At 42.1% G+C, this 14,672-nt stretch overlaps 1 protein-coding gene across 1 annotated transcript in view; it reads left to right on the forward strand.

Annotated features, from left to right (window-relative positions):
- The window catches only part of LOC132831448 (NACHT, LRR and PYD domains-containing protein 3-like), a gene marked incomplete at its 3' end in the record, with an annotated part of 45,878 nt that overhangs the window by 31,008 nt on the left and 198 nt on the right, over window positions 1-14,672 (forward strand). The window contains exons 8-9 of the mRNA XM_060849606.1: window positions 5,994-6,161; window positions 9,030-9,116. Coding sequence (XP_060705589.1) covers window positions 5,994-6,161; window positions 9,030-9,116 — 255 coding nt within the window. The remainder of the gene's footprint in view (window positions 1-5,993; window positions 6,162-9,029; window positions 9,117-14,672) is intronic.

Genomic DNA, 14,672 nt, shown 5'->3' on the forward strand with positions numbered 1-14,672 from the left:
CTTTCGTACCCCAAATCCGTTTAAATTTGTCCAAATCTCAGACTGGATCTATCTAAACCTGTCAAAATCTTGGACCCGAGTTCCCAAACTGTGACGACACAGCGGTGTGCTCCTGCTAATTAAAGTGAACACCCAGAAAAGCTCACCTTGCCTCCTAATCTGTTAAAGTATAAGTGACAGAAACACTCCCAAAGTCTACTATCTTTTAAAAAAAACAATTTATTCTTTAACTGCACAAGTGAACTCTAAAAAACAATTGTCTACAACTCTAAGCCTCCTTTCCCTTAAATGTTTATCTGCTTCCCATTCTATAACATTATACTCTTCCCATAAAACCCTGTATTAAAATTCACTGGGACTGCTAGTCAGTCACATGACAGGTACCTGGAAGCTCCGTGCAAAACAGCTTTCACTCTCTCTTACAGCGCATACCTTCAACTTCATAACAATACTGAGCACACACCACGCACTGACAGCAAAGCACTGTGTTTTCCCAATCTTTGCCACCACAAGTATATGCCCTTCCTCCTCAATGTGCCTGTCTTCCATGAATCTTCAGTGCCTTCTTGCTGTTCCTTGCTTTTCCCAATTTTTTTTCTTTCCTCCTCTTCCATATCCCTTCTTAAAATCGACTGTTTGCACTTGATCAAATTTGATTCTGCTGCTGTCATTTGTTGCTTGGGACCTTTTGAGGCTCTTGCTTTGTGCCACATTTGCCGATCAGTTCCCTAACTGAACAGAGTCTGCTCCCTTCTGTTTGTGCTTTAATCATTATGGCTCTAGCCTCTCATGGTCCTCTGGCAGATTCTTCTAATTCCTTAATTACAGTCTCAAGTTCTAGATGTACCTACCCACCTCCCCCCAACTCCATGTTACCTTACCATCATGTAACTACCCAAGAGCACACTGACTGTCTGTTAGTATCTGATGAGTGTTGTAGCATATTGAAAACAAAATCAAAATGTAGGGTACAGGTCATTGCACTGTGTTATTTCTTCTGTCCACCACACTTGAAGATGTGATGATTATTGTCTCTGTCTCGCTGGTAGCAGCAACACCAAATCACTTCACTCTCAAACAGAAACTGTTTCGAATTCTTAATTCCTGGCATTAAGACTGCCGATCTGTCTTATTCATGAGTCTTAGGGAGCCTTCAAGAATATTGTAAGAATACTTCTTTGGATTGTAAAACACCAATCAAACATTTCTATTTGATTCCAGGCATAAACATTACTTGAATGTTCCTTCTTTACATTTGGGTTTTCCAAAAGAAACTTATTAATTTCTGTAAGCATTTCATATTTCAAAATGTTTCTAAATTCAATTTCTTTTTAAATAAAATTGTTTTCAGAGATTCGTCTGTTTTTCTTTATATTCTCCATCCCAGACTGCATTGTGGGAATGGAGAGCATGGGAAAGTGTCTTGCTTCAAACAGTAGCCAGTCCACCAATGAGGTCATAGCTTCCTTTTTAGCACCAACAAATCTGTTTCATGTTTTAAAATTCACCTTCCAATTTCTCTCCAGGCGGCAATTATTTCACCTGCCTGTGCGGTCTTAGTTTCCTAGGGAAAAACAATCACTGCAGATGCTGGAAACCAGAGTCTAGATTAGAATGGTGCTGGAAAAGCACAGCAGTTCAGGCAGCATCCGAGGTGCAGGAAAATCGACGTTTCTGGCAAAAGCCCTTCATCAGAAATACAGGCAGAGAACCTGAAGGGTGGAGAGATAAATGAGAGGAGGGTGGGGGTGGGGAGAAAGTAGCATAGAGTACAATAGGTGAGGAAATGACCTGGGAGTTGCAGTGGGAGAGGGACTCCGAGATTCTTGTAGAGAGAGGAGGAAAACTTCTTCAAGGCAGGTGTCTTTGCAAGATTCCTAACCTATTTTGGCCTCACTCATCTGCTTGCAACTCCTGAAGGATCTGCCCTCTATCTTTGGATTTTTGTCTGTCCCACTCGGTTACTTACTTGGTTCCATCCTGACCTGGCCTATCCTGAATTTACATGACATTCTTTGGGCCTCGTCCCTAACTCTTTGCTGCAGCTTTCTACCATGACCACTGGTGGTGAATGAAAACATACTTGTCTCAGTGCAGTGATGGTTCTGGTGATGTGGCCTGAGATCGTCCTGGCTCCACCAGAATCAACTCAGCAAATTGGTAGGAAACTCAGGTGACAGATACATGGTCATTTTATTTTCATACATTCACAAGGAGAGCTAGTCTTATTGTTGAGGTGTAAAACCAGTATTATAGACACAGACGCGCTTCATTTTAATATTACAATCTTACATATTGTTGTTCTCATTTTCATCATCCATGTGTATTATGTAATCTCCTGCCCCCATTTACATAGTCACTGTCTATATTTTGCCCAAGGCATATGCTATCCTGCTGACAGTGCAACGTCTGCACACCATGCTTGTCTTTTTACCTCTGTGGCTACCATTTGCTTTGACTATTACTGACAATATGATTGAAAAGTAGCTCTTAACTAGCCATAATTCCTTTGGATGGGAAAGGAGCACAGAAAAGGCGACACAGGAAAGCACCCTTTTGTGCATAGACTACATTAATCATTAAATATGTTTACCATCAGGCTTCCTGCCTGTATTCGGGCAGCTTTGTTGCTGGAGGCAGTGCCTCTCCAGAAAAGCCATTATTGAACAGCGAGATATGATGGAGGATAAATGGAGCCTTCTGGGAAGTGGCGAATGCCTCATGCCAATTGATATTACCAGTCACTGTGGTACTGAATTTCCAGAGCTCATATTAATTCCAAAGATCTTGTGCAGATGTTTGTTGTAATTCTCAATCTGTGGATCTTCATGACATCAGTGTTTTCTTTAAGCGCACTAGTAATTCGACAAGTAATTATAGTAATACAAGTAATTCAACAACAGTTCAGTCAGTTAGGCTGTAGGGCTCAGGGGCTTCATTGGATTACCACAGATACAGGGATGGAGATGTTGCTGGCTGGACCAGCACCAGTTGCCCTTGAGAAGGGTGTGATGAGCTTCTGCCTTGACCTTCTATCATGCCCTATAGGTAGATCCACAATGCTATTATGGAGGGAATGCCAGGAGTTTGACCCAGTGACACTGTGAGAATGGTAATATATTTCCATATCAGGATGGTGAATGTCTTGGAGGGGTACTTGCAGGTAATGGGGGGGGGGGGGTTCCCAAGTATCTGCTGCCCTTGTCCTTCTAGATGGAAGTGATCATAGATGTGGAAGGTGCCGTCCACGTATCTTGCAAATTTCTGCCATGTATCTTATCAGTAATATAAACTGATGCTATAAAGTGTTAGAGGTCACACGACATCAGGTTATAGTCCAACAGGCTTATTTGAAATCACAAGCTTTCAAAGCGCTGCTTCTTTGTCACTTCATCTGATGAAGGAGCAACATTCCAAGAGCTTGTGATTTCAAATAAACCTCTTGGACTATAATCTTGTGTAGTGTGACTTCAGATCTTGTCCTTCTGGTTGATGGGGGAGGGAGTACACATTTGTGCAGGTGGTGCTATTCAAATGGGTTGCTTTGTCCTGGATGGTGTTGAGTTTCTTGTGTTGTTGGAGCTGCACCCATCCAGGCAAGTCGGGTGTATTCCATCACACTCCTGACTTGTGCCCTTAGAGATAGTGGAAAGGCTTTGGGGAGTTGGGTGTTGATTGCTGTACTTTTCCTAGCCTGTGACCTGCCCTTGTAGCCACTGTATTTACATGGTTAACCTTATTGAATTTCTGGACAAGGGCAACAACCTGGGATGTTGATAGAGAGTGACACCATTGAATGTCAAGGGCCAGTGTTTATATGGTCTTTTGTTGGAGATGGACATTGCCTGGTGAATTCTGCGTGAATTACTTGCCACTTGTTAGCCCTATCCTGGATATTGTGCAGTTGAACATGGACTGTTTCAGTATATGAAGAGTTGCGAATGGTGCTGAACATTGTGACGTCATCGGCGAATGTCCCCGTTTCTGACCTTGCGACGCAAGGGAGGTCATTGATGAAGCAGCTAAAGAGAGTTGGGCCAAGGGCACCTCTCTGAGGAACTCCTGCAGAGATAAGCTGGAGCTGGATGACTGACCTTCAGTAACCATACCATTTTCCTGTGCGCCAGATGGTACTGCTACTAGCGGAGATTCCCAATCATTCTAGCTGTGTTCAGGCTCAATGGTGCTCCATTCAGTCAAATGCGATCTTAATACTGAGGGCTGTCACTTTCACTTCACCTCTGGAATTGGGCTGTTTTGTCCATGTTTGAGCCAAGGCTGTAATGAGATCATGAGCTGAGTGGCCCTGGCAGAACCCAAACTGGGTGTCACTGAGAGCTGATCAGGGCTTGTACTAGTGATGTCATCAATAGTGCTATTACTAGTAGGTTGGAGTGATGAGGGTTTCTCCTGCTTTATACATACAAGGTTATACTTGGGCAATTTTCCTTGAGCTGGGTTAGGTTCCAACGTTGTAACTATATTGGAATAGATTGGCGAGGCATACAACAAGTTCTGGAGTACACCTCTTCAGAATTATTGTCGGCATGCTGTAAGGACCCATAGCTTTTGCTGTTTACTATTGACTGCATGCATGTATCCATCCGACAGCTTTCATAGAGCATACAGCAGCCTCCTTTAGTAGGAATTATTTTCAGTCTCAAATTAGAACTCATCTGTGACCACCATCAACAAATCCTTCTTGACTGTGCAAACCTCCACAATACCTACAAATTGTGGCAATTCTTGATGCTTGACTTTTTTCAGCATCGCTCTTCGCCATTAAGCCTTAGTACTGGATGACAGGAGTTGGTAGTTTAATAGAAATGTCACTGAACTAGCCCAAAGCATGTCCACGAGGCTCCAGACAGGAGGATGATGGATTGCTGCTCACTTGTCTGGATCTGTGTTGGTCTAACAACACTTACAGCTCAACCTCTTCCAGGGAACAAAGGAATCCACTCACTCCATCACCATAGCACACTGCTAGCTTTGTGAACTGTATGGAAGATGCATGCTGTAATTCATCAGCATTTCGTCCAGTTGGGACATTGATATCTCGCAAATCCTTTACACCCTGGAAGATTAAATGCAAACAGATGAAGGCAGCATGATCTGCAAGTTCCCTCCAAGCTACACACCATCCTGGCATGGACCCATATCACTGCTCCCTTGCTGTCACTGGATCAAAAATTCCTTATGAACAGCATTGTGGATGTATGTACACCAGATGGGCAGCAGCAAGCCAAGTTTGCTCACAAATACATACTCAAGGACAATTAGGCTGGGCAACAAATGCCAGAGATGCATAAAAGAATAAGCAAAAGCAAGATATACTCCTGCGAAGAGTACTTGAGCCATGGTGTACCTGTGTGGAACACATGCAGAGGGGTGATACACCTAGCACAAGTCCTGTGTGCTGTGGTATGTGTAACTTGGAACCACAGTGGGGAGAAGTTTTGATCAGTGAGGAAAACCCTGAGTTCTTTCCCTTCTGAACAATCAGGAGTGAGAGTCCATATTAACCAGACACAACATAATTAGGAGCCTCAGGGATCACAGACAAGGCAATGTCAGATGTGTGCAAGTGAGGCTCAAGATTCTGTCGTGCAGGTGTATTTCAACTGAGGCTGACCCTTGCATCCATTAAATGTAGAAAAAGATTTTCTTCCTTTGTTAGCCTTAGTGCTGTTGTTTGAATGTCTTTACTATCTTGTGGACCCACGACAATATGGAATACAGTAACTAGAAACGTTTTGTCATTTGGCACTTTCTTTCTTTTTCTCACTGTTTGCAGGAGCCAGTGAACTCTTGAAGACAGTGGTGTGCAAAAGTGAAGGGAATTTTTGTCATGTGTTCTCTCAATTAATTTTAAAATGTCTATACAGCAAGGTGACATCTAATAAGAATGTAATCATGTGAAATCTAAAGGCTTCAAGTTCATCAAGAGTGGATTTACCTTCAGTTCTCATTTTATACTCTCTGATCCCCAGACTGAGTCATAATGGCCTCACAGATTCTTGTGCCAAGGATCATGCCTCTGCTCTCAGCACAAAGCAGTCATTGACACATTTGGATCTGATGTCAAACTCCTTCACAGATGAATCTGCCCCCTTTCTCTTCCACCTTATACAGACCTGCAAGAGTCTCCAGGAGATTGTGTGAGTATTGATGTTAATTTTTAATATAATGAAGCCTGACTAGGATTCATTAAATATTAAGCTTAAAACTTAGATCAGTATTATGAAAATATAAACTCCAGTGAAATGAAGTGGGAAAGTGTCATATTTATAACACTAAATATACGCAGTATTTTAAACACCAACTCTGTGAATAACAAATTCTAAAAACAATACAACTAATTTAGAAGATTTGATCTGAAGCTGCATTGATCATGAGGGAATACAACTGATGTGTCATTAGAAATAATACATTGGTTCCTGACCAAAAATGGAAAGTGCTTTAGGTTGTGAAATTCGTAAGATGACTTTTAAGTCTAGTTCTTCCAATGCATCTCAGTTCAGTAAAAAGAACTTGCTGTTTTTTAAAATAGCTCAAAATCGTCCATTAACCACGACATAGGATCTTGCCCATGGGGGACAGTCTCTGATTAAAATTCTCAGTGTTAAACAACAGGATTTTTTGACAGTCCCCTCCCATACATGAACATTGTGGAGTGTTGGGGTCTCCTAGAAATTCCCTTGAAAGCTCACAAGAACTGCAACCATTGGCAATAAACATGCAGTGTGTTGAGTGCTGAACAAAGTGACAAACTCCGCTTCCCGACAAACCAAAAGAACTGATATTTCAACAATGTAATGACAGAATAAAATTTCTTCCTTGCATGAAATTTGCAGAATAGATTTTATAGCAGCAGTTAGTATAATTTAATGATATTATTCTCCCTAAAATAGGATGAAGATTAAAATGATGTTGATTTTAACTCACTACTTTGTCATTTAATTCGTGGAAAATTGTGTCATTGTCATAAATTTCCAGACTTAGAAACATCCGAAATGAGAGAAGTTTAATTTAACTTGGCAGGGCCAGTTACTGAGCTTCTGTAGATTAAATCTGATTATTATGGACTGATACTAATGTGAACAGAAAAGGTTGAATTATTTTTACCATTGACTTCTGTTTGTAACAAAAACGGTTTCAGTTTATTTTCCTTCTAGAATTAGGCCATGCTATCTCCCTCAAAAATCCATGTTTGTGAAGTGAAATTTTTAAGCAACTGCCAAAATCGCATTGATGGAAACAAAAAGCTTGATTTAGAAACAGATGATAGGAGCATAAATGAGAACAAATGCATATGCAAGCAAGTACACTTGCAAACAAGATACAAGGAAGCAGAAAGAGAAAAGGAGGAAACAGATTTAAGAATATGTATTACTTTAATCAATGCTGACATCTTATTTCTTTTAATATGTATTTGAGTCCAGTAATTGGATGTCAAAGGAATGTTTGCAGTTACCTAATGAATTACAGTTGAAGATGCAGCAATAAAATTATTTTGTGGGTTATTAGTTTACTTTGCAGATGATTTGAGGGATATCAGAACTAAAACTTTTGAGAAATTGGTGTTGCTGTATAATTTTGCTAATTTCAACTCTAACACTGTTACTGAACTCCCCGTATACACACAAACGTACAGACAAACACAGGTAGAATAAAGGAAATGGTGTTACGGATGGAGGGCAAAAAGAAACATGAAGATAAAGCAATAGCCACTCTCCATTGAGTTCACTGAGATGTTTTTACTTGCCAGGACTTGCTGTTCTTGGGTCACCTTTCTCTCATTGAAGGAGGCACAGAGTTTATGATTTGTGAAACAGTCAGTTTCTAACTTATTAATTAAAAAGAATCTCACAACAAATGGTAATGAGAAATAAACTGACTTTCCTCGAGCTTCAAGCATTTCCTACTGCAGTGAGACACACCTCTTCAAGAGATCTGAAGACTTCTGGCAGTGTCGTTCACATCCACAAGCTGTTCAGCTCTCCAGGAACCAGTCTCACATTTGTTAGCAGACTGTGGCCTTTGTCATCCACAGCTGGTCATAATTCCACAAACCAATCAGCCACTTGCTGCAGACTAAGTCTCATTGTGTACGCACTCTGTGGTACCAGTCAGTCATCCTTCCTGACAAAGCAGCAGTGTAAGTGCCACTTGCAATGTCACTGCTTTCTAGTGCTGCAATTGCTTCAAACTTTTCAGTTTTAACGCCATCCTTTTTCTATTTCAATCTGTGATGATGCTGCTCTTTTAACAATGTTACGTTGTCCTTGTTTTTTTCAAAAGGGGTTCTAAAATGCAGAGGCTCTGCTATGTTTTGGATTAAGCCACTTTGGTTTTGGCTAACAGATACTGCCTAAGGCAGCAGTCAGTGAAATGAGCTGTGAAAACACTTGTACGAATGAAAGGGGAGTGGCCAGTTCTGCCATAAAACGAGGTTTTATCCTCGTTTGGTTTGGTTTTAGCAAGCAGACTGTTTGCAGCTGCTAGGGTAAAAGGCTCCCTGATTTGGCAGTTCCCACGCTGATTCCCTCTCTCTAACATCTTTCCTATAAGAACCTGGGTTTGAATTGACCTTTTTTGCCCAAGGGTGTTTTTATGAGGATATTGTAGAAAACCAGGACAGCTCTTTGTTAAGTTGTGGGGGATATCGTGTGGCCGAGTTTTCAAATAGCTGTTATTCTAACTTGTGTTTTCTTTTGCTTGTTTTATTCAGTAGTCTGTAAATAAATTCTGTTTTGTTTAAAAGTGAATAGTTGGGCCAGCTGCATCACTCTTGGAATATCCACATTACATCCGCTTAAAACAACTAGCAAATTTATGGACAGGCAACCTTCTTGAAATGTTTTAAGGGGGTCTGGCCTGGTCCATAAATCCACAATCAAAAATACAGCAAAATTGCTTTTGTACTAATAATGCTTTTATACTAATACAAAGCCAAAACTAGCTTCTGTTTTTCAGCCTACCAGTGTAAATTTAATCTATATTAATACATTTTTCCTGCTGTTTAGACTGAGTGAAAATAAATTGGGAGATTCTGGAGTGAGATTACTGTCTGCAGCTCTGAAGAATCCAGAGTGTAAAATTGAGAGGCTGGGGTAAGTACCAGAGAGAGACTGTTTACAATCACCGGATGTCTGACATTATTTATTATCATCGTCATCAGGAATAATGTTATATGTCATGTTATATTATTGGTATCTATAATAGCATTAATGTCAAATAACAGTAAATAAAATGGATGTGGTGGGGTAGAATGCAAAGAAAGACAAAATTGCATTTGTTTGTGGTTTTTGGGACTCCTGACATTGAGATTTAATCCTATAATGTATTGCATCTGCATCAAATTATAGTTGTAGACAAGGGAAAGATGAATTGAATATAGCCTTTCTGTCTATAAGAGCAAAATCTTGAATTTTTGATTCATGACCAATTGTGAAGAGAGTTCACAGGCTGAATCTTACTTTCTTTTGGCTCAGTGTCAATTTCGTTATGTTTTGTCTAAGGTTTCTGTCTCTGAAACCATACAAATCATCTCAATCTTGCCTCATTAACTACCATGTATATTTGTATATAGGTTAATTTTGAAGACCGTTTTTAAATCTGAAATTAGACTTGTACATGAAGTATTGTTTTTGAGGAATGAATATTTATCTACAAAATAGATAAAATGGGAAATTTACCAGCCCCGGTCCCTGGTTCTGGGACGTTCCCTGTAAACTGTATCTGACTTGTTGATCTTGCTTACTATTATTATAGTTCCCAAACGATTAATCATTCCAATCCGAATTTTATCCCTTCTATCTGCACTTGCCTTTGCTCTAACTTGTTTAAATTCCAAATCATATCCTCAATTAAATTTCACTCTAATAATCCTTGTTCTCAAAGCATATTTGTTGCTTATGTCATGTCTTCTAGTTGAGGCATTTCATGACTGCCATTCTGTCTTATTCATGAGCTTTCAGGAGCTTTCACAATTCAATAAAATATTCTTAAAACAGAAATCAAATGTTTTGAATTGATTCCAGATACTTACATCACTTCAATGTTCCTATTTGACACCTCACCATTTTGAGTTTTCAAAAGCAACATTTAATTTTTGTCGGCATTTCACATTTCACAATCTATCCAAATTCAAATAAATAATGGATGCTCTTTAATTCATTCTATATTTAAAAATATTGTTTTCGTGGAAACAATTTGTGTTCACCTTTTGTTCTTTCTATTGTCTATCCCAATTTCATTCTGGGAATCCAGGCTGCATTCTGGGAATGGAGAACAAGGGGCAATGTCTTGCTTCAAACATTCACCCGCCCACCAATGAGGGTTTAGTTTCCCTATTAGCATCAATTCACCTTTGGCTTTGTTGGAAAATACATTTTCCAATTTCTTTTTCAGGCAGCCATCATTTCACTTGCCTATGCAGTCTTAGTTTCCTGATCTACCTTCTCCTTCTGACCTGAGCTCTTGCACCCACCTGCATGGTTCCGTCCTCACCAGTCCAGTCCTGACACCTCATTGAGATTCTTTCGATCCTGTCCATATCTGCCTGGTGAAGCTCTCTGCCTAATCACTGATGGCAAATGAATACATACTTGCCTCAATACAGTGATAGTTTAGGAGATGTGGCATGAGAACCTGCTGACTGCATCAAAATCTGTTGTCTCAGCTTGACATTGTCTGTTTCCAGAGGTTCATATCAATCATTTATTTTCATGCATGCGCAAGAAAAGTTAATTTTATCACCTGAAAGATAAAACCAATTCCACGGGATTATAGGCATTTACAAGTCTCATACAAATATTAACAATATTACACATTGTAGTTCTCATGTTTCATCATCCATGTGTTTTATTTGATCAAATGTTTTCCCTCTGTTTACACAGACATTGTCTATATTTTGCCAAGTCATGTGTTATCCTGTTTACAGTGCAGCTCCCAGACACCACACTTGACTTTGTACCTGTGTGGTTCCTATTTGCTTTGACGAGTGCTGACGATATGATTGATAATTTAACCATGAACTACTGCAAGCCCTTTAGGTGGGAAAGGAGCACAGAAAACTAGAGTAAGGAACACTGTGACCCTTTTTGTGCATAGACTGCATTACCTGCTAAACAGTTTTACCATCAGAGGCTTCCTGCTTGTATTAGGGCAGCTTTGTTGCTGCAGTCGGTGCCTCTCAAGAGAAGCCATCATTGAACAGCGTGATGAGATGGAGGATAAACAGAGCCCTATGGGAAGTGGCAAATGCCTCATGACATTGGTATTATCAGTCACTGTGGCACTGAATTTATGTACCTCAGGTTAATTCTTCGTGGCATTAGTGTTTTCTTTAAGAACACCAGCCAATTCAAGAGCTTTGGCACCAGTTCAGTCATAAAGTCGTCATCATCATAGAAATTTACAGAAGGGAAACAGATGCTTCGGTCCAACCCATCCATGCCGACCAGATATCCCAACCTAATCTAAGCCCACTTGCCAGCACCCAGCCCATATCCTTCCAAACCCCTCTTATTCATATACCCATTCCGATGCCTTTTAAAAGTTGCAATTGTACCAGCCTCCACCACTTCCTCTGGCAGCTCATTCCATACACGCACCACTCACTGGTGTGTTGGGTTCTGCGTAACTTGGAGCTACAGTGGGAGAATTTTTTGAACAATGAAAAAAGCCCTGAGTTCTATGCTGCTTTGAACAGTCAAGAGCTGGAGTTCATGTTAAGCAGAGACTACATAATATGAACAGCTTAAGGCACCACACAAGGCAGTCTCCAATGTGTGCAAGTGAGGCTCTGGATTCAGTAATGCAGGTGAATGTCAACTCAGGATGACTGTCTCATCCATTCAATGTAATTTATTGGTCAGGGTATTGAGTACAAGAGTTGGGAGGTCCTGTTGCGACTGCATTGGTTAGGCCACTGTTGGGATATTGTGTGCAATTTTGATCTCCTTCCTATTGGAAAGATGTTGTGAAACTTGAAAGGGTTCAGAAAAGATGTACAAGGATGTTTCCAGGGTTGGAAGATTTGAGCTATACGGAGAGGTTGAATAGGCTAGGGCTGTTTTCCTGGAGCGTGGGAGGCTGTGGGGTGACCTTATGGAAGTTTATAAAATCATGAAGGGTATGGATTGGATAAACAGAAAAAGTTTTTTTTCCTGGGATGGGGGAGTCCAGAACTAGAGGGCATAGGTTTAGGGTGAAAGGGGAATGATATAAAAGAGACCTAAGGGTCAACTTTTTCATGCAGAGGGTGGTAAGTGTATGGAATGAGCTGCCAGAGGAAGTGGTGGAGGCTGGTACAATTGCAACATTTAAAAGGCATCTGGATGGGTATATTGAATAGGAAGGGTTTGAGGCGATACTGATACTGGCCAGGTACTGGCAAGTGGGATTAGATTGGCTTGGGATATCTGGTCGGCATGGACGAGTTGGACTGAAGAGTCTGTTTCCCTGCTGTATGTCTCTGACTCCTTTATAGACTTTTCTACCTTTGTTAGCCCTGGTGCTGTTCTTTGAATGTTCTTTACTATCTCTTGGATCCCCCTCATTATATGAAACATAGTAATTGGAAATACTTTGATATCATTTGGCACTTTCTTTCTCATCTCCGTGTTTGCAGGAGCCACTAGACTCTTGAAGATCCCCTGGTGTGCAAAATTGAAGGGTTTTTAGTGCAAACCTTGCCCACACCGCCACAACTCCTGACTTCAATCCTGTTAACAGTATTTCATAGTTTCCAGTGATATCATGGCCCTTATCTTCGACACCAGCGCCAACTCCTTTTCTGCTCCACTGACCTATCCCATTATCCTTCCGAGCATCTCTGAGCAAGAACGTAAGGATGCAGAGGTTATTTTGCACCCTTATTCTCTTCTCATTTAATCACTAGTGCACTTCTGTTCTGTTCTTTTTTTCCCCTCTGTTTCCCCCCCTCTTTCTATGTCACTAAATCCTTTTCAGTTGGTTCTTTTTCCAGTTCTGATGAAAGCAGATGGGACTCTGATAATTTTGCAGGATCAGTGCAAGTTCTCAATCAAATCTTGAGGACTTCACCATGGACATCCAGTCCCTGTACACCTCCATCCCCCATCACGAAGGACTCAAAGCCCTCCACTTCTTCCTTTCTCGCCGCACCAACCAGTACTCTTCCATTGAAACCCTCCTTCGACTGACTGAACTGGTCCTCACCCTGAACAACTTCTCTTTCCAATCCTCCCACTTCCTCCAAACTAAAGGAGTAGCCATGGGCACCCGCTTGGGCCCCAGCTACGCCTGCCTCTTTGTAGGATATGTGGAACGGTCCATATTCCGCAACTACACTGGCACTACCCCCCAACTTTTCCTCTGCTACATCGATGACTGTATCAGCGCTGCCTCGTGCTCCCACAAGGAGGTTGAACAGTTCATCCACTTTACCAACACCTTCTACCCCGACCTCAAATTCACCTGGACCGTCTCAGACTCCTCCCTCCCCTTCCTAGACCTTTCCATTTCTATCTCGGGTGACCGAATCAACACGGACATTTACTGACTCCCACAGCTACCTAGACTACACCTCCTCCCACCCTACCCCCTGTAAAAACGCCATTCCATATTCCCAATTCCTTCATCTCCGTCGCATCTGCTCCCAGGAGGACCAGTTCCAATACCGTACAACCCAGATGGCCTCCTTTTTCAAAGACAGCAATTTCCCCCCAGACGTGATCGACGATGCCCTCCACCGCATCTCCTCTACTTCCCGCTCCTCCGCCCTTGAGCCCCTCCAACCGCAACCACAACAGAACCCCACTGGTTCTCACCTACCACCCCACCAACCTCCATATACAGCGTATCATCCGCCGACATTTCCGCCACCTCCAAACGGACCCCACCACCAGGGATATATTTCCCTCCCCTCCCCCATCAGTGGTTCCGAAAAGACCATTCCCTCCGTGACTCCCTCGTCAGGTCCACACCCCCCACCAACCCAACCTCCACTCCCGGCACCTTCCCCTGCAACCGCAAGAAATGCAAAACTTGCGCCCATACCTCCTCCCTTACTTCTCTCCAAGGCCCCAAGGGATCCTTCCATATCCGCCACAAATTCACCTGCACCTCCACACGTATCATCTATTGCATCTGCTGCACCCAATGTGGCCTCCTCTATATTGGGGAGACAGGCCGGCAACTTGCGGAACGTTTCAGAGAACACCTCTGGGACAACCGGACCAACCAACCCAACCACCCCTTGGCTCAACACTTCAACTCCCCCTCCCACTCCACCAAGGACTCCTCCATCGCCAGACCATAACAACACGACGGTTGGAGGAAGAGCGCCTCATCTTCTGCCTAGGAACCTTCCAACCACAAGGGATGAACTCAGATTTCTCCAATTTCCTCATTTCTCCTCCCCCCATCTTGTCTCAGTCAAATCCCTCGAACTCAGCACCGCCTTCCTAACCTGCAATCTTCTTCCTGACCTCTCCGCCCCCACCCCACTCCAGCCTATCACCTCACCTTGACCTCCTTCCAACTATCGCATCACCAATGCCACTCCCCCAAGTCCCTCCTCCCTACCTTTTATCTTAGCCTGCTGGACACACTTCCCTCATTCCTGAAGAAGGGCTTATCCCTGAAACGTCGAATCTCCTGTTCTTTGGATGCTGCCTGAC

Source organism: Hemiscyllium ocellatum, chromosome 33, assembly GCF_020745735.1.
Source record: "Hemiscyllium ocellatum isolate sHemOce1 chromosome 33, sHemOce1.pat.X.cur, whole genome shotgun sequence".
NCBI lineage: Eukaryota > Metazoa > Chordata > Chondrichthyes > Orectolobiformes > Hemiscylliidae > Hemiscyllium > Hemiscyllium ocellatum.